Here is a 20,470-nt window from a genome sequence, read left to right as displayed (position 1 = left end):
CACTGGCCAGGTTTTTCTGGTCAGGGATCATACATAAATCCATTTGTGCACAGGCCATTTTTTATTCTATACAAAATACTAAAAGCAGGTGTGATTTCAGTCTGTTTCCTCTGAAAAGGAATTACAGAATCACAGAATATGCTGAGCTGGAAGGGACACACCAGGATCACTGAGTCCAGCTCCTGGCCCTGCACAGGACCACCCAGAGTCACGTCATGTGCCCAAGAGTATTGGTTCAACAGAATAAAGATTCATCCACAACATAAACCTGCTGCTTCAAGACTATCAATAAGGAAAAAACAAGAACAAGTTTTAATGACATGTTTATATAAAAGAAATCAGCATCCTTTCACCATGATATGTCTACAACAGAAAGTACAGCACAGATGTGAGATACATCCCACATATTCCTTGAAGAGGGGTTACAAATTCACAAAAACATAATATATTGCTATGCAAGTGCTTATTAAAAGCAATAAAAAGAACAGAACAAACAATTTATGCTCTACAAGTCTGAGATTTGGTGTTTACTGCTGGAAATTGCTTTACACAGTGTCAGAATTTAAAGCTTTTACCCTGCAAAAGAATTACTGGGCACAGTTGCAGCTCATGCATGGAGCTGCTCAGTCAGCCACAGGTCAACCTGCAGGAGAAGTCCTTTTGGAACTGGGGAGTGAGAAGGCTTCTAGCCTAAATATAGCAAAATTAACACAAGGATGTGACAATGGAGATTTCTTGGTCTATCAGTTCTCTCAAAGATTATTCTTAAGCTTACTTTGCTCTGATAAGAACTTAAATTCTAACAGAGTCACTGATTGATCTACAGTATGAAGCCACGAGGGCTCCAAAATGTGTCTTTGCCTTTTCTGGGAAGGACATAAAGGTATTATTTCCATGTTTGTCCCGTTGGCAACTCCTGACACTATGCTGGTTATTACTTACACAAACAGAAATCTGCAGCCAATCAAAATAATATGGTTGGCAAAGAATCTGGGCAAACTTTAATAGCTATGGTTCTTCAACATAAAAAGGATAAAAGTGGAATAATAATTTTTGGCAGGGGAAGCGGGGAATTTTTAAAATTCTGATTGTTTTCCTATGAGAATAGTGTTAGTGAAGTCTAACTTGAAACATGTTGTTCTGGTTTCATGAATTCTCATTGAGTAAGATTCTGCTGGACCCACTGAGTTACACTCAACTTATTTCCACTCCAGCTGAAGTTATCTGGAATACACAAGGTAAGAGAGGGGGATTTGGCACAGAAACTGCATGGCTGAAATAATTCTAATGTCTTTCTGAAAGGAGTTATCTGCACATGCAAGTGTGTTGCAGAGGAATTCACAGAGCACTCTCTTCAAGAAAGTGTAATTAACTTCAGCCTCCTGGGAAACTGGGAGCCAAGAAAGGCCTTCACAAACTGGAAGGTGGACATCAGTTTAACTATAAACTCCATTTTCACTGAAGTTTTCACTTTCATTTTCCACAAGCCCCAGTGCTATGGTCAGGACAGTATCACCCTGACACTCTTTCGCTGGAACCTGATGAAGCAAATAAGCGGAGTTATATTAATTTAGTAGTAGCTACAATCACTTGCTATAAAATTAATCCGTGGATGAGGCGATTTAGTAGATTTTTCATTTAAAAAGTCCATGCTGGCTAATAAAGTCTACTTTGTAGGTAAAGAATTAGGTAAATGAGTTAATCTGTAGTAAGGGGCAGAATCAAAACATAATAATGACATCATAAGTAAACTTCCTTAATTAATAGTTAATAATGTGAAGTTGCGGCTCTTCTAGAAAACAAAAATCTGTAAACATTTTTTCTGCCTTGTGAAAAAAGTGAAGACTTCAGAAATAGAGAACCAAGACAAGACATTCCAAACTAGCCCAATCAAAATTCATATCTTAGTTTTTCTGAAATCTTTAATTCTGATTTTTACCTTTAAATGACTGTACTTTCTTTTGGAACAAAAAGTCATACTGAGCCCCAAATCAGAATGATCTGTTTGATGGCACTGAGGGGAACTTCTTTCTCCAAGGCAATATCATAAAGAAGCTAAGAAGTATTTTGAAGAAGGAATGAATAAAAAAGACTATTGCATATGAATGGCTTTGTATGAATTGGCAGTTTTTGATTTAAAAAAAGGTTTGCTGAAATATTTCCCAAGCAGATCTACTTGGTCCTCTAAATTCATTGGCACAGGCTCAGTATTTGTCTCCTAAAATATGTGTTTCATCATGTACCTAAAATTGTGACATTCTTTAAAAACACTTAATACAAAAATCTTTTATTTCCTTATACTACATATTTACAATTCTATTATCAAGGTACTGTGGAAAATGTAAACAAGTGTACACAGGCGTAAATAATATGGCTTGAGAAAAGTGTCCCCTTGGATTAGCTGCTCGAATCATGTATCAGTAAACAAAAAAAAAAAAAAGAGAAAAACAGTACATTTGATATATTTTGCTGTTTGACAGCACTGTCAGGGTTTTATGCATTAGCTGCTGAGTAACCACACCAATCTCTGGGCATCTGTCCCTGAACTGGAATATCAGATGTCCTGGAATGGGGCCAGTGGAGGGTCACCAAGGTGAGAGGGGCTGTGCAGTTGGGTTGAGGAGAACAGGGTCTGCTCAGCCTTCAGAAGAGAAGGTACCACTGCTCAGTCAACTACCCCATGGGGGCTGTAGAGGAGATGAAGACAAACACTTCTTGGAGATCCACACTGAAAGGATGAGAAGCAGTGGACCAAACCTGAAACTCAGGAAATTCTGTTTGGAAAACAGGAAAAATAAAAAAAAAAAAAAAAGCATGAAATCTTCACTAGGACAGTGGTGGTGGGATCTCCATCCTTGGAGATATTCAGAACTCAGCTGGGTGAATCTCTGAGCAACCCCATTTAACTCCGAAGGCGACCAGGCTTTGAAAGGAACCCTGGACTTCCAGAGGTCTCCTACAGCTTTACTCTCTCGATGATCCTACACAAAATCTTGAGCACAATGAGATATTTGTACTACTGTTGTAGTTTGGCTCTGCAGTAAATACATAGTTAAGATCAAAATATGTCAATTGTTCAACTTGAATTATTCTTCTCCAGTAGTTGCTTAGATTATATCTCGTTGTCTCATTTACCTTATCAGTTCCAGTACAGTGAAACTGCCCCAAATGCACGTAATTGTAGGATCAGACCCAGGCCTTCACATCTCCAAAAGAACATTTAAAATGCCACAGCCCTACTGAAAGTCATACGCTTCTGACTAGTTTTGGAACAAGAATTTTGTCACATTTACACTGAATGAACTTTCCATCAACGTTTACAGAGCTCTACAGCAGAAATGACAAGGGATCAGCATCAATCACACTGATATTTTGGCTGAAAGCACAGTTGGTTAATTAATTTTGACACATTCACAAATATCTTTACTTTCAATAGCTATGAAGTGATGAATAACAACAATAAGACTTCCACAAAGCTTGAAAAAATACCTTCCAAACCAGTATTGCTTCCAGGAGATCACAGTTTGAATTAAACTGCCCGGTGAGCAAGTGCCACTTGCTTTGTCCTGGACAGTTAATGATTGCAGATGTGTTTAAGACCTGAGAAGAACTGTTACTTCACCTACTCATCCAACCAACTGGATCCTACTTCACCAACTCACCACTTACGCAACCACAAAAACAAAAGGTCTTAAAAAATCACAAATTACCATCAATTATTGTAATTTTGTCTCTTCTAAGACAAAAATCTGCTCTTGCAGCTCGTTATTGTGGGTGGATGGAGTGTGAACACAAGACCTGGGACTGCCCATATTTCCATGTCTACTGAGCCCATGGTCCTGATGCCCTTTCCTAAGTGCACTTTTGAAAGAGTTAGACTTGAGTGGTTACTGCATAGTTTTGTAACTTCTAAACTAAAGAGGTATAAAGAGGCACTCTGAAATCTTTCAGTCTGGTTAACTCAGGGTATTAAAATATAGAACATAAGTTCTTTATAACAACATAGTCCTGTATCAAAGAACAACCTGTCTAAAGAGACAAAATAGCACCAAAATGTCTTTGTTCCATGAAGGGACCAACAGCAGCTGTCAAATGGTATCAGGACTGTTTTAAGCTGAGTTCATTAAAAAAAAATTGTGCAGTACAATCATAAACCCCACAGAGATTATCTTTAAACATCTATCATTGTTCACTATCTGGTTTCTCCATCCAAGATAAAACCTCTTCTGCATTAGCAGGTACTGTTTGAGGAGATCTGCTGCCCAGTTTGACTTGACAAACCACTGAAACTCATCTGACACGATGTGAGAACGCAGAAAGCCAGGAGAGTCTGACAGATGACACCATGCTCTTTGGAAGATGGATTCAGACATAAGCAAGATACAGATGGAAACCTTCCAATCAGTCAGTCCACACTAGAACAGCAGTAGATGTTCTTAAATTAATTAAGAACTTCTTGGGGACTATGGTGGACTCTTCTTCAGCTGCAAGTTTAAAATTAGACTGCATGTTTCTCTAGAACACACAATGTTATTCAAAGAGGAATCAGTTTGGTGAATCCCACTAGTTTCTGTGCAGTGTGATTTTGCAGTGGATCTGTACCAGCTTCATAATCTGTGAAACACTCATTAAGCGTGGTTGTCAGGAGGGTTTAGAAAGTCCCTGATACGTGGCGTGGCTCACTGAACATTGATGTGTTACACACTGCTTATCCTGATTCTCTCTGGAGTTGGTCTGATTAAAAACATGTCCAAGCTTTCAAGTGATGAATTATATTAATATCAGAAAGAATGTCCAGAGTAGATTAATGGAGGGGCAAGAGGCTAGAAATAAGTACATGAAACAGATTCAGCTTTTTAAAAGGATCCAACTACTAAATGGCCTCTGTAGTCTTCCATAAGAAGTGTGAATACTTCAGTACAATTCAAGCTGAATTGAATAACTGTTTTCATATCCAAATTCAAATACCGTCTGTGCATATAAAACAGTTCATTTATTAGTCCAAATGTTACTGTTGTAGAGCTCTTGGAAAAATACTCCCTTTTTCTTGAGTTTGTTCTTCATAAAAAGGAAGCTTTGCAGGGCCACCTAGAGAATTAAGTAGAAACACGGTTTCAGGTCTATATAACATAATACCAAAAGAGTATATAGATTATACAATTTACACTTAAATAATTCAATAAACGGTAGCCTTGAAAAGAAGGTAGGGGAAGTTACATCGTCCTCCTCACAGAGGCAGAGAGCAGGCAAAACACATCTCAGGTGGGAGGTTCCCAATGTGTTTCCTAAACTAAAGGAGGAATTGAGAGGAAACTTCCACTCAGTACTACACCTCATTAAGAGGAGATATCTAAATAATTGATCCTCTTGTCCAAACACTGACCACCACCACGGTCAACAAATGGTTTCTTCTACTAAAAAAGGCTGCACGCTCCCAGCCTGTGTTACCTTCTCTGCAGGTTGGCCCCATCCACGTGGCTGGGCAGGCGCAGTTCCCGTTGTATGGATTGCACTGGGATTTGCTGGCACATTGGCACCGCAGGGAGCAGTTGGGGCCATACCGGTCTGACCTGCATTCTGGAAGGACAGAAGTCTTTGGAAGATGTGGAACACTTCCTAGCAGTCTCCCTGTTCTCTGGGATCAGGAAGCTGCTGAGACACCTACATCTGTTAACATTAAAACATGACATTTTGGAAAGCACTGCAGCCTTCAAGTTTCGTCTGCCACATGGTCTGCCCAAACTGCAGCCCAGCTGTCCCGAAGAAGTTCCCAGAATGGAAATCATTACTGGTGTAAAAACAGGGGTTGACAGCCCAAGAGAAAACATCTTGGGATCTGCTCAGGAAAGTTACTGTCAGCATCCTGGATCCACACTATCTCCTGCCCTTCTCCTTCCTGCCCGGCTTGGCTGTCGGTGGGTGCCGGCCAAGAGCCTCCACTCACAGAATGTGTAATTGAAAATTAATCCATTTTATATACACTCTTCTGTCTTGCTCCAAATTGCACAATTCTGCTGCCTCCTGGCAAATTAAACTCACAAAAAACCCACACTTCCAAATACAAATATGTTTCACACCATACCTGGTAAATCCTCACTGCAATTTTTTATGCATCAGAGGTACAGGTGTGAAGGGAAAGTGAGCAGCAGGTCACAGGGCAGGGTGTGAAGCATTCTGCAAACAATAGCCCTCTCTCTCTCACCTCGCTGGAAAACCCTGTGAGTACCCAGGGCATTTGCTTTCTCCCATGAGCACCCTGGGGTAAATAAAGCTCTGCTGAGACCCCCATCAGCTGCAGCCTCAGCACGTGGGAGAACTTGCCCCATGTGCTCCGAGCTTGGCCTTTTCAATTAGGAAATGTTATGAGAAAAGGTCTCCTCAAACACCTCTGGACCTGATTTTAATTTATGTAATACCACATTTTCATGTTAATAACAATGTGTATTTAAGACATCTGTTTGAAAGTCTGCAATGTTAATTTACTACAAAAAAAGAACGCCCATAAAAGTCTGTTATATTCTCTCTCTCTCTTTTTTTTTTTTTTAATTAACATTTTGCCTGTTTAATGGGTGCTTTACCAGAGTTCAAATTAAAATCAGGCCTTTTATCTTTATGGCTGCTGCACAGTCACAGCTGCTCACAGTTATATCACAGATGAACTGAGCCTAATTGAAAATAAAAATGCAAATAAAACCTACCCCATAACAGCTTTTCATGGATGGGGGCTACCCTAGCTGATTGGAGAAAAATAAAAGTGACTCGCAGAGTTTGCAAGAAGCAAAACCTCAGTTCCCATTTTTGGTGCTGAGCTTCCCCCTTGCGTTCCACTTCTGCCTAAAATTTCCTTGGAAAGGCCTGTGGATGCCCAGTGCTGTGTGGCCACAAGGGTGGCTGATATTCCCCATTGGAGCAGCACTGCAGACTGGGTGGCTTCTTTCTCTGACCACAGGACAGTGTCCAGATGGAATCAAATAATTTTCCACTTTATTTTTGCAGGTTGCATTAGTGCTTAAGCTTCCAGCAATTACTTTTTGTTATTAATTGCCTGTTCAAAGCTGTTTCCTGCCCTATCCTAGGACAAAAGAAGAAATAATATTCCCCCAGTGTTTCAGGGGCTCTAGAGGGTTATGGTTCCTGGTGTGAAGCTCCATAGTAGCACATGGATGTTCACTCCTTTAATCTTGTTTGCCACAGCATCTGGATCACAAATCTCTTACACTCAATTAAACCACTGCAATTCCTTTTACTCCTGTATTATCCTAAATTTACTCTATCATAATCATAGAATCACCAAAAGGTTTAGGTTGGAAAGGATCTTAAAGCTCATCTGGTTCCAGTCCCAGCCCCTTGCCATGGGCAGGGACACCTTCCACTAAACCAGGTTGCTCCAAGCCCCATCCAAACTAGCCTTGAACAAGGCACAGCTGCTGCAGCACCACTACCCTCATCCATAGGGATTCTCCCCTACTTCCAGGGAAAGCAAATCCTGAGTTGGACATACCTTTTCATTGGTCTGAAAAGGGTCACAAATTTCGGTATGAAAAAACACACAGAAATTGAGGCTCTTGGTGTCTATCTGCATCCTCTGGAGTCCTCCCCACTACCTTTGCAACACTTTTCGGTCTATTCTTCCCCAGTCCATGTTTTCCAGAACAAATGTCCATGTTTTCCACGCAAATGACATTTTACAGCTGACCCGCAAAAAGTTTTCCTATCAGTGTATCAATTTAAATATTGATTAAATCACGAGGTACAGCCCTGCTGATAAAGGTGTTGATAACCCATAAGAACAATTTGCTACAAACAATGTGATCTTGAACACCGGCAAAAGTCCTTCTACAGTTCTTAAACCAACAGGTCATAGTGGTTTAACTATTCACAGTCCAGCCCTCAAAAACATTATCCTTACCAAGGTCACATTTGTCTCCAGTCTTCCCAGGTGGGCAAAGGCACTTCCCAGTCTCTGGATCACAAGGAGCATCTCCGCAGTCACACCGACGCTGGCACCTCTCACCAAACCAACCCCTGTCACAGGCTGATACCAAGAGAACTTTTTACATGCACATTTGAATGGCAAGATGTACATTAAAGCCAGAGGAGTTTTCCCAGGATGTCTCAGAGGAAAGCTCATAAACTCTCTGCTGAAGCCAGTGTAAATGCCAGCTTTAATGAAGAACTGAATGTAGTGGAATAGGCATAATATTTGTATGAGCTCCCCTTATGTCGGGTTTGTCTAATCTAACCTATCAAAGGTATCTGTAAATCTGTCTCAGAAATGTAACTGGCACTTATTTTCATTTTTAATTAGAACTCTCTAGAAGACTATTCCATAACACTCAACAGGTCTGACATGCACCTATTTAATAATCTTATTTGGAGCTTTAGAAGCAAATTTAGAATCAGTAAAAGGGACTTACTTTTAATAAATGACATGTGGAACTCATTGCTCCAAGACATCATGGAGACCAGGACTTTCACTGTATTAATCGGAACCAGATTAGTTAATTTCCAAGGGAACAAGAACACCCAGCTGTATAACAGGAAATCTGTCCCAATTTCAGTGTTTCAGTATATTCACAAAGAAAATATGGAAGAAGTTGTTCTTAACAAACAAATATTTGAGTAATTACATGAGGCTTTTTGAGGTCTGTTTTGGCTCTGTTTTTTTGTTTGCTTTTTTCTCTCACATCAGAGGGGTACCAGTACCTTTTTCACAGTGGACACCGTGATACCCCAAAGGACAAATGCACTGTCCTGTCACTGCATCACAGCTCGCTCCATTTTTACAGGCACAGGGGTGAAGACAGCCCAGCCCATAAAATCCAAGGGGGCACCCTGAAAAATTAAAGTGAGGAAGGTCCATGAAGAAAATCATACACCCCGTTAAAATCCTTTGTATTCTCAGCTACGTTCCCCGGGAGCCATCAAAAGTTACCCTTAACTCTAATAATGCCACGTGCTTTCAAACTTGTGCCACCCAGCATCAGAGACACGCAAGATCTGGAGGCAGCCAGCTGATCTGGGACACCCCAAAAATTTTAACTGAACCAGCAGGGTGTTTCTTGATTACTCTGAAGCCCCACCTCCCACCACAATTACGCCGGGGGCCCCACTTACTGTGCTCGCAGGAGTGCCCGTAGTAGCCCTGGGGGCACTGGCAGCACCCTGTGAACCTGTCACAGGTGCCATTGTGCTGGCACGAGCAGTCCAAGGTGCAGCCAGACCCATACTTCCCTGGGAGACATTCTGCTGGCAGGGCATGGACAGAAAAACGGACAAACAAACAAACAAAAAAATCATTGACCTCACCTCAAAAATACTCATATGGGATAGCTTGTATTGCTGAGAAACGATGCCCAGAGGATAACTTGCAGACCCCAAGAATATGTGTTATGAAGACACAGAGCTTCTGCCCAACTGTTATGCATTTTCATACTTTGATGAAAAATTGTTTATATCATATAAATGTTTGAACAATAATTTCCTCGTACTTTTAATAGTCTGCCTTTTTTAATTTGTCTCTTCACATACTTGATGTTGAACCCATACCATGGGCTGTAAAGCCGTGTAGTGAATGGCATAAATGTTATCTTCTTTTTTTTTCTTTATCTACAGCAATATTTTCTTTTAGGCACTTGGAAAGTGCGAAAGAAAACATGAAGCTTTTCCTCCTCTGTGTTATCATTGGAGTTCACGCTATTCCAATTCCTAATAAAACCAGGAGAATCTTTTTCACACATAGCAACAGCCTTTACATGTATAATGAGATATCTGCTTTCACAGTACCAAACACATCTCAAATTACTGGAAGCCAAGCCATGCAAAGGGGACTGTGCCAATATAATTAACCCCAGCATCATCTCTGAATAAGTTAACTTCCCACTGCTGTGATAATTTGAATCTGGGCAGACGAACTTAAACGAGCGTGGCTGTCCAAGTAATCAGATTCAGAACTCTGCAAATGCCAGACAAGATCTTTCAAAAACATTGTATCTAATCACTATTAAAAGGATGCCTGATTAGCTGTCTTTGATTTCCAGTCAAAACACACTCAAACCCACACTGCTGTGGAGATCAAGACTCGATTTTCCAATAATTTCACTCTCTGTCAAAAGATAAACAGTGATGCTCTTTCTAGTGACACAACACACAGTCCCTTACACAAGGTGTGCAAGTCTGCCCCCCATGCTCCACTCCAGAGATGTTTCATCTGTAAGATACACCCACGAGCCACGACTCCATGTGGTGACACCTGCATCACCCTGCTGAGCCTTGGCAACCCCAATGCAGCCTATGGGTGACTACAGGGATTTAGAGGAACAGACAGAGATGAACACAATTGGTCTGTGAAATGCCAGGTCAGCCAGCTATTGGTTAATTGCAAATTTTTTAGTGCCTGTCCACGGTGATCATTCACTGTGCACTGAATGCTCACAGTACTCACACTGTGAGTACCTCCATGTAGCATCTTTCCTTTTCTTCCTGCTTCTTCTCTGCACACACACATGCATGAATTGGGCTTCTGGGTCTTCTCAAGTGCAAAGTGAAACAATTCTATCTCAGAATGCTGCTAAAAAGTGTCATTTCTATATAATACTTTGATATAGGGACACTGCCCTGTAAAGACCAGTGCGTGGTAAAGATACTTATGGAGTTTGAGGTGGACATTCTACAGGTGTCAGGGGCAGAAAGGCTGTAAGTAAGTTCCTAAGAACACGTGGAGCTTGAACCATGGCAGTTATGTTCTAGGGATGACATTTGTCTTGAATGTGAACTCAGAACTCGTGGTTTCCTGAACATTTAAGTCTGCAAATATGCAGGTATTTCATCTACAGAGAAACATGGGAAGGTAGAAAAGCAGAATTATTTTTGAGAGACAGACAGAAGGACAGATGTGGGAAGACTCTGGACTGGCAGGAGGGTTTCTGGAGTGAAAACTGAGCTTATTCTGTTAGTGTGCTTTGCCTTGTGTAAGGGAGAGCTGTCACGGAGAAGCAAGGGTGAGAGATAGCAGGGCAATCTCAACTGCTTTGGACAGAAGTTGTCAGAACATCTGTGAAAATACATGAGATGTTCAACTGCAGTCCAGTGTCAAATGGAAAAGAAGAACATAACAAGAGAGGAGGAAGACAGGCTTCTGCTGACTGAGGAGCAGCACATGGAAGAAGGCACAAAACAACATTCCCATGAGCAAAACAATTCCAAAGTAGGACAGCAGAAGGAGTCTCTACAAAGGAATTTATGAGAGTTACAAGTAGAACTCACAAGGTTACTGTCTCTGAGAAATGACTTGAAGCTCTAACTAGGGGAAGTTTCGTGTAAGAGAAGCTACAGAGGGGAATGCAGCAGTGATGTAGCCTACTTAAGCAAAAACTGTCTGTCCCCTTTTGTGGCTGCCTGGGGACACTTCAAACCTCTTCTTGAATGTACAAGTCCACTGGCATCAAAGCAGAAAATCACCTTTCTCACAGGATCTTCCTGTCCAGCCCAGCCCGCAGGTGCAGTTGCCATCCACGTGGTCACAGATGCCACCGTTCTGACAGGTACATGTCAGGTGGCAGCTGGGGCCATACCGTCCCTGGGGACACACTACAGAGAATTAACAAAGTTTGTAAAGAAAAATAAATTAGCATTCAAAAAAAAAAAAAAAAAAGAATGAAGGTGATAGGGAATAAATACAAACACATGCTCCCCACAGAGTATCCCAAGTTACTGGTGTCTCCCGAGCGTGGCCAGACACCACTCCATGACTGTTATCAGTTTCATCCAAACACTTTGCCTTGCCATATCTCCTCAGCCCCGTGGAGATCCCAGTGCCCTGGTACTGAGGGTGGCAGAGCGAAGCGGGGAGATGTGGCAGGATAAGGAAGGGTGATGGAGCAGAGAGGGACAGAGCTGAGTACACCGGACTGCGACACTGACGTTATCGAGCAAAGGCACTGGGAATGCAGCTACAAACAATGTTTGGTGCTGGCTTTTGTTTGCTGGGTGTTTTAAGTGTGTCACCACTGACGAGGTGACCTCGGGTCCCGCTTTGTTACCTTGCTGACAGCCAGGTCCCATTTGGCCAGGGGGACAGGAGCACTTGCCAGTCCGTGGGTCACACTGACCTTTACCACAGGCACAGAACTGGGTGCAGTCCTTCCCATATCGGTTTTCAGGGCAAGCTGAAGGAAACACAGGCTTTTGTTAAACATCCTGATGCCAGTTTTCATCTTTAACATAGGTAGGATCTTATAGGTAGAGTTGGCTTCATTTTTATTCCACCTAATGTGCTTCAAAGCAACAGCTATGAAACGAAAACCCATCCAAAGACATGACTGCTTCATCCTCTGAGACTTTACCTGAAGTTATAAATATAATCTGTGGTTTCACATGGAGTATTTAAAAGATTTCCTACTAAAGTGTGAGTGTACAACTGAAATATCACTTGCTCATCCTTCCAGCTAAAAACATCTTTCCATCTTTAATATTGATGCTGTCCTATACCAGAGAACAAAGCTATAGGCTCCTAAACGTTCAAACATTGCTTTTCTGTGAATAAGTTGAAGAGAACTTCACAGAGATCAGAGTTTTGGAAACAGGACAGAAATTCAGCCACGTCATTTAGCTCTGAAACACAGAAGTAACACTAAAGTTGCCATGGAGTCTTTACCAGTTTTGCCACGACAAAACTTGATCTTTTTCCCATTTATTGAAACTAATGGCACCATAGTGTGAAGCAAAATATTGAGATAATTTCTCAACCTCGAAATTTTGGACAGGAAGAAGGAACTTGAGCAACTCATGCTGAGCTGGCTCTAGAAATACATTTGGGCAAGCAGGTTGTAATCCTGGGATGAGTGTCCTTGCTCCTACGCGTGCGGAAGAGAGGGAAAATATTTTGCAAGAGATTTTTTTACAAAGCTGGAATCCTGATTTACAATTCAAGGAAGAGGTAGCTGGGATCTGTCTGTTTTTCTACTGACAAGCTCTTATGCAAATTATTCTCTGTGCTGTGTTTTGATAGAGGCAGAACACGAATGTTGGCTTACTTTTACTGCAGTCGGCTCCAATGAACCCGGGCGCGCAATCACACGCTCCCGACGCGGGGTCGCAGTGGCCTCCGTTCATGCATTTACAGGGATTTTGGCAGTTTGAACCATAAGTACCTTTTGGACACCCTGTTTGAAAACAAAAAAAAAAAAAACAATCATCAATTAGGCTACGTTGCTACTGGGCCTGCTGCTTTTCACGCCATAAACACTTTTTTTGCTTACAACTGAAATTAGATTTTTATTTTCTAAGTCTAGTCACTTCTAGAGGGCCAGGAGCAGGCCTTGGTGAGCAGATGGCTGCCTGGGGTAGCATGGTCCTTGGGGCAGCACTGACTTAGAATGTCAAACCCCTGGAAAGCTGGACCAAGTGCTGCTGCTGAGCCTGGTCTGACTGCTCCTGGCTCTGTGCTCCTTCCATTCCCCATATGTGACTGTAGAAAGACAAGCAAGTCCAGTTCTAGAGAGGTTTTCCTCTGGGATTTATGTTCCAAATAAACCTGTTCCCTCTTTCCCTCCTACAGAGAAGGAAAGATGGGGCCCTGCTCCCCCTTCCTTTGGGCAGCAGCAGCCTGGTTTGCCAGAGATGGCAAGAAGCGGTGAGCCATCTCCGTGTCTTTTAGCAGCCATTTTATGGATACTGGGGCAGGTCATGTCTTTCAAAAATGTAAAAGTTGGGGGAAGTTTGTTTTCTCTATTATCTACTGATTCCCTGCAAAATGGAGCTGGCATTGTAAGTGGTTGCCCAGAGAAACTGTGGATTCTCTGTCCCAGGCAGTGTTCAAGGACAGGTTGGATGGGGCTCTGAGCAACCTGTTCTAGTGGAAGGTGTCCCTACCTAAGGTGGGGCATTGTCCCTTCCAACCCTATGGATGGAAGACTATGAAAACCTGCACATGACAGTAACATGGAATTTCAGAAGAGACCTTCTCAGGAGATAGACACAGGAAAAAGATGGTTTAAATGCAAAGTTAGAAAATTCCCTGAGGAAAAAACCAAAGCAGCTGTATTTCCTAAAAACCAGGGGGATCATTAGACCTGGATGGATTGTTGAGACAGCGTTACATGGCAACAAGCTGTCCATGAAGAGGTTTTCCAGGTGCTAGTGACTATTTCTGGTTTCTTTCTGGACAGCTAACGTGGAAGGAGAAATGAATAAAAGATCAGGGAGATCTGAATGCATCTGCCATGCTTAGCTTATGTCTTCAAGATGCTCTTTAGAGCAATGAAGGTTGGAACTGAGGGAAAGAGCTGGGCAGAGCTGCTGGGTACGTGCCTCTGTCTGTCACCACTGAACCTCCAGTGTGCCACCAGTGAACTCCAGCAATGCAAGTTATTCTCCTAATTTTCCAGTGTACTGGAAGAGAAAGTACCTGGTACTTTAAGAGCAGCATGATCATCATCAAACAGTTCCACTAGTGCTGCTACACCTAAATGGCATTTCTTTGCTTGCTCCTTCCTTCTCTTCCCTGGTAAAAGGAAAGTCTACGGCTACTTTGGAAATCTGGTTGAATATATATTCGCACACGTATCCAAGCAACAGATCCCTTGCAATCTGTGCATAAATAACTTCATGTATTTTCTCTTTCCTGAAGGCATGAAAACATGGCCTGAGCGGCTGGAGAAATCTCTGGATTTTCTGAACTATTCAATAGCAAGGGAGAGCTTATGGGGAAGCTTTGAAGGGGTGCCTCTTACAATAAAACTGAACATTGGCTTCTGCTCAAACCAGCATAGCAGATCATCAGGACTAAACAGATACACACTTTTATAACATGCAGATACTCTCCCCAGCCCTTCTCAACCATGAACTCTTCTCAATGAATACTTTGTCATCAGTGTTTCTGTCTGTCAGCACACAAATTCATGTGCAAACCCTGACATCAAGGAGTGAGCCCTGCAGCATCTAATTCATTCCCACCAAAACATGAAGTTAAGGACACACCCAGATTCTATGATTTAATTGGATTCCACATGAGTTTCTCTTTCCCTCTTCCCTTTCTTTTTGGTATCATTTGGCTTTCCTCTTTTTCTTTAATTCTGTTTCCCACACTCCCAAACACATTGCTTCTCCTTGGCAAAGCTTTCAGAGCTGTTCCTCAGCTCAAGGCCAGTGATAGATGCTCCATCACTGAAAGGGATGCAGTAATTCAACACTCCCCCACATCCCCTTACCAATTTATTTACTCTTGCAGCACCATCTGTATTTCAGTTCAAGAAGGAGCAGCACAAGCAGGTCAAGCTCAGCCACTGCAACGTGCACATATTTATTAACAAGGCCACCTCATCTGTTACTACTTTGCAGAAGACTTTCAGTGGGGGCAATTTGCAAACAGTGGGGGCAATTTTACACTGTGTTCTACCATTTCAGTAGGCTTTGCTCTTCTAAAGAGGGTTATCCTCTCACTGCCATATGTCTTTATGTCTTTATCTCATAGAGACATTTTCAAATTCAATGGTTTCCTGTGCTTCTGACTTATGTTCTTTTGCTAATAAAAGAGTGGCAGCCAGATTTCCACCTCATTTCCCATTTTTTTTCCTTCTGGTTTGAGTTGGTTTGCCATGACCAAGAGCTCCTAAATCTTTTCATACCAGTGACACACTCTGAGACTTTTCTGACCAATGTTATTAACTGCATTGTCAAATAATCCCTTCTGACACATCCTGTTACCTGCAGCCTAGAGGTGAAGCTGGTGAGGTCTTTCTGGCTCTGGGTGTCCCCAGCCCAGTCAATGTCACCACTTACTGCTTTTTATTCACTTCACCCAAGCAGATCTTCCCATTTACCAAGTTATGGACAAGTGATGGGAACCTTATTGCTAATTTGTCTGCTTCCTCTGGATCCTGCCAAGAGACTGTTTCAGCTCTTCACTCCAGAATTTGAGAACATGAAAGCCTCGTTGCTCTTGGCTCCTGGAAATTTGACTTCCCAGCCAACTACACCTTTTATAGATACTTTCTTCAACCTTTTTTCACAGTACTATAAATATAGCAATAGTTGCCAGAAACTGTTTCCAGCAGCATCCAACCACATGTTGACTGGACTGAAGCCCATTTCACGTGTTTGGGAGCGGCTCCCTGTGCTGGTTTTAATATTCTATTGAAAGCTTCTTCATCCTGGAGCAGCCCCAGTTCTCCCTGCAGTGAGGACAGCAGGAACATGGAGTATTCCCACCAAAGTCACGCTAGCTATCCTTGGTTTTCAGTCAGTCACTTTAGAATCAGGCCCACAATCTCTCCCTTCACTGATCACAATCTAAAAATAACTCACAATTAAATGTTTTCCTTCTATTTTTGTGTCTGTCTATGCAATGCTCAGAGTTGTACAGGGGAGAATAGGAGGTTCTCTCTTCATGAACCTCCACCATTTCATTATTTCTCCAGTAAACGTTTAACAAGTCTGTATTTAAGTGAGAATTTTCTGTGCAAGACACTGTGCAGTTTTGGAATCTCAGAGAGCACAACACCATGAAGTCTCTTGTCTCATGCTCTATAGTTTTAATCCCAGCTACATAGAAATCCATGGCTAAATTCCCTCTGAATGCAGCAAAACACAGATTTCATTTTGTAATTAATCTTTTTATGTATTTTATATCAGAACTTCCGTGTCATTGTTAATGTTTTCAATTTTAAAATTCTGAAATAAAATCTTAAGGACTAAAGCAAGTTTGAAGACATTTACCATAATTTATAATTTAGATTTAGTGCTACACAAACAGGTAATGAGTCCTGAGGGATTGCTACATAAAAGTAATAGGCAGACCATGATTAAGTCTTTTAAAATGATACCGTTAAATAGTTGATCTCCACTACTGCTCTAACATTTATTATAATCTAATGTATAATGGATCCAGATGGCTCCAGCCTCAATGTTGAAGGCCAGACTTCGATCTCACTTACAGCAAAAACTGATGTACAAAGGAAGATTGATTCAATCTTTTCTATTTTATTTATAATTTATATTTTAAAGAATAGCTTGTGATGACATGATGGTACCACAAAAGCCAACATCTAAAATGAGTCTCTTTCCTGCTTCTACTCAAGGAATAAAGAACAGGTTTAACCCTTACTAGAGCTGCACATGTTACAGCTGGCTTTTGTATACAAACTGTCACCCAAAAAAGCAATTAAACCAGGGCCACACTGAATTCCTAAGAAAGGAAAATCAGCGTTCACCAAAAAGAGGAAGGCTGAGCTCGAAAGACAACAGCTTTTTTTTCCCCTTTATTTTTTTTCCCCCTTCAAAATGAGACTATTACAAGCCATGGAGTAAAACCAAAATTAAAGTTGTAAATAAAAAGGTAATTAACTGTCTCCTTTATTGGCTACTTTGGTATGTGTTTCTTATCAGCCGCCACATTCCAGCAGAAACAACTTTACAGATGTCCTAAAATACCGGCATGAGGCGTGTGGATCTGGGAATATTTTTTATGATGGAGCACTGGGCCAGTTGGCATTTTGTCCTCTACACTAGTCACCATTTTTCAATCCAGAGTAACAGTTGGTTTAATTTGATTGTTCCTCAGAAGGCCCAACAATTGAAGGGACTTTATGAATCACTCAGATTTATTGCCAATTGCAGCTTGTTGTTTTCTCATAACCATTTGTCCTTACTTGAGCACGCAGAGATTTCGGGAAGTATTTTGGACTTGGTATTTGGAAATGAAAGAGCTACTCAATATCCAGGTGTAGCTGAAGATGGGAGGTGTAAATGCAGAAGATGTATTTATATCCTTTAGCGTGGCATGAAACTGGAAAGAATTTACCTAATAAATCTGGGGGTTTTAAACATTAATTTAAATGTTGAAATAATTACATTTTCGAATTAAAAATTTTAAAATACATATTTTTAAATTAACCCCTTTCAATAATACGGGTATTTTTATTACTGTAAATTAATATGCTTACTTCTTATACTATAACTTCTTACACTAAAATTTTTATATATAGATATCTATATAAAAACCTCTATTTCTCTCAGTCAACACTGAGGGTACTGACACAGATGAACTCAAAAGCACCAGCACATTGTCCTGCATGACTCAGTCCTCTCTCCAAAAGGCAGGTACTCACGGAGGTGGCACTGGGCACCGTGGTACCCCGGGATGCAGGAGCACTCTCCAGTCACAGGGTGACATTCCTGGTTCTTGGCAGAGCACTGGCACACTCCGTTACAGTTCCTCCCATACGTGCCCGGTGGACAAGCTTTGGGAAGAAGAAATGTAAACCAATAAATTAAATTTGTCTTGGTAAATATAGCACTCAAACAAAGAGCGAGCTCAAATTTATTAAATAAAATCCCTGCCTATGGAACAACGCTCTCCTCCGGGACTTTGGATTTATTACATTTACTTGGGGGTTACTTGACTGCTTGATTTTGTTTTGTTCAGTCAATTTGTGCCCAACTGTCAAGGGCCAGATACAATTTTCTTGTCACTAGAAAAAAATCATAGGGAAATGTCAGGTAAAATTGACTAAAATAACAGTATAATTCCCAAGGGACCAGGTGTGTGGATAAAGACATTCTACCTTTTGCGGAGAGTTTAAACTTGCAAAGCTGCTGTGGCATCAACATCTCCACAGCTCTCATTCTGCCTGTTGACAGCCACACTGCCTGCAGGTTTGGACCTTCCACATCTAAATCTTAGGTCTGACTTCCATTAAGTTGCCCTAGCTATGGGTCAGGATTTAGAGTCCTTTAGTGGGGGATACAGGACACCGATGTCAATTCTTTCAATTCTTATTTATTTCTGGTTTTCCTTTTGCTGAAGCAGGGCTCAGGCAAAGCTTTGTAAGGAGGAACAAAGTCAGGGTGCTGCAGTTGGGGTCAGAGCAGGAGCCTGCTTCCAAAGACAGCTCTGGGTGAAAAACTCCATGCTGAAGAAAAACCAGATAATGCCCTTCCCGTGAGCTCTTAGAGCAGGAATAGATGGTCTCTCATGGGGACAAGGTCAAGAGAAACCTGATCTGCTGCTTTACTGACAGCACAGCGATAGTTGCAGGCAGGAGTTGGGCTCCACTGGCACCTCCTCAGCCTATTTGGATCCAGTTCAGCCCCCAGCTGCTCTGAGAGCCGCAAACCCAGAGAGGGCAAACCCCACCATCCCAAACAGCGCCTGGCACAGAGCTCAGAGCCGGGTGAGGGACAAGCAGCCCTTGGCCATCCTCCCTGCTGTCAGGTTGTTGTCTCCTCCCTCTTCAGGCACTATATCATCAGGTTGGTACTGAAGAAATTAATTTCTTAATTAATTTACATGGGAAGCGTTTGCATTTTTATAACAACCAACTTACTTTTCTCGCAGCCGTGGCCGGTGAATCCCGGGGGACAACCGCAGGCTCCCGTCAGGTGGTGGCAGGGGCTGCCGGGGGGACAGCGGCACCGCTGGGCACAGCCCGTGCCAAACCGGCCGGGCAAACACGCTGCAGGGGTGACACCAACCCTCGTCAGGGCGCGGGGCAGGGCCCGGGCAGGATGGGGCAAAGCCACCCCGATCCAGCGGATCCGCTGCTCCCACCCCTGTGAGCGCCTCCAGACCGACCCTGTGGCACAAGGTGGGAGTGAAAACACCCTGCCACCAGCCCTGGATTTGGGAGGAACGTGTGCACCAACCTGAACTGCCTTCCTTCACTCACGTTTGTCACAGTGCCTCCCTCGCCATCCCTTCTGGCAGTGACACGCTCCGGTTTGGTGGTGGCAGGACAAGCCGTGCACGCAGTCACACCGCTCCTCGCACCGCTTCCCAAAATATCCCGGGGGGCAGGCTGAGGGGGAGGAGACAGAGCAACAGCTCTACCTGCTGCATGGACAGCATCCACTGCTGGCAACCAGCCAATATCATCCTTGACTGTGGGATGCATATTTGGCAGAGTGCATGGCCAGAAAAATCAGTGAAAGAGAAGATACTAAAAATATCAAAAGCATTTAGTGCTGGTTGTTAATGAGTCCGCACAGGAAAGCTTACGAAGACTTAGTCGTAGTCTGGAGTGTTAGTCCAGATATAGAGATGGTGATGCCATTTGATTTGACCCAACCGTGCACGAAGAAACAGCTGTTTGAACAGAGAAAACATGCCCTGTCCACAAACTGCTTCCACCTCTCAGTGCAAAGAATCAAAAAGAAGGTGAGGCCTGAAGAAAGGAAAGGGGGGCAACTACAAAGGCTTTACAGGCCATGCTGTTGGCTGAGGCTTTGAGAGCCCTCAGCACCTGAGGAGATATCAGAAAATTGCTCATGTCTTGCAAAATCACAACACCTCAGTGGCCAAGCTGAAAGCACATTTCAAGTCACCTGGTATCTACCAGACATGAGATTTCATCCCTATTTCAGGGATTCAGATGGTTCTAAACATGCCAAACAGCTTTGTCAAATCTGGATCTGGATCTCTGTCAAATGCAAGATCTGTAAATCTGAACCATCACAGTTTATTTTGCTGAGC

The 20,470-nt window shown here is 42.4% G+C and overlaps 1 protein-coding gene across 1 annotated transcript in view; it reads right to left on the bottom strand.

Moving 5' to 3' along the window:
- Positions 1-4,641: 4,641 nt before the first annotated feature.
- Positions 4,642-20,470, bottom strand: part of LOC103763290 (multiple epidermal growth factor-like domains protein 6) — a 186,532-nt gene continuing 170,703 nt past the window's right edge. Inside the window, exons 28-38 of the mRNA XM_029962323.1 lie at positions 19,668-19,796; positions 19,326-19,454; positions 18,108-18,239; positions 13,035-13,163; positions 12,042-12,167; positions 11,461-11,589; positions 9,118-9,246; positions 8,707-8,835; positions 7,910-8,035; positions 5,449-5,577; positions 4,642-5,088 (exon numbers count right to left, since the gene is read on the bottom strand). Of these exons, the coding sequence (XP_029818183.1) occupies positions 5,009-5,088; positions 5,449-5,577; positions 7,910-8,035; positions 8,707-8,835; positions 9,118-9,246; positions 11,461-11,589; positions 12,042-12,167; positions 13,035-13,163; positions 18,108-18,239; positions 19,326-19,454; positions 19,668-19,796 (1,367 nt within the window). The 3' untranslated portion in view covers positions 4,642-5,008. The remainder of the gene's footprint in view (positions 5,089-5,448; positions 5,578-7,909; positions 8,036-8,706; positions 8,836-9,117; positions 9,247-11,460; positions 11,590-12,041; positions 12,168-13,034; positions 13,164-18,107; positions 18,240-19,325; positions 19,455-19,667; positions 19,797-20,470) is intronic.

This window comes from Manacus vitellinus, unplaced genomic scaffold (genome assembly GCF_001715985.3).
Source record: "Manacus vitellinus isolate BGI_N305 unplaced genomic scaffold, ASM171598v3 scaffold_45_pilon, whole genome shotgun sequence".
Taxonomy (NCBI): Eukaryota; Metazoa; Chordata; class Aves; order Passeriformes; family Pipridae; genus Manacus; species Manacus vitellinus.
The sequence above is the reverse complement of the archived record's forward strand: the minus strand, read 5'-3'. Positions and strand labels throughout refer to the sequence as shown.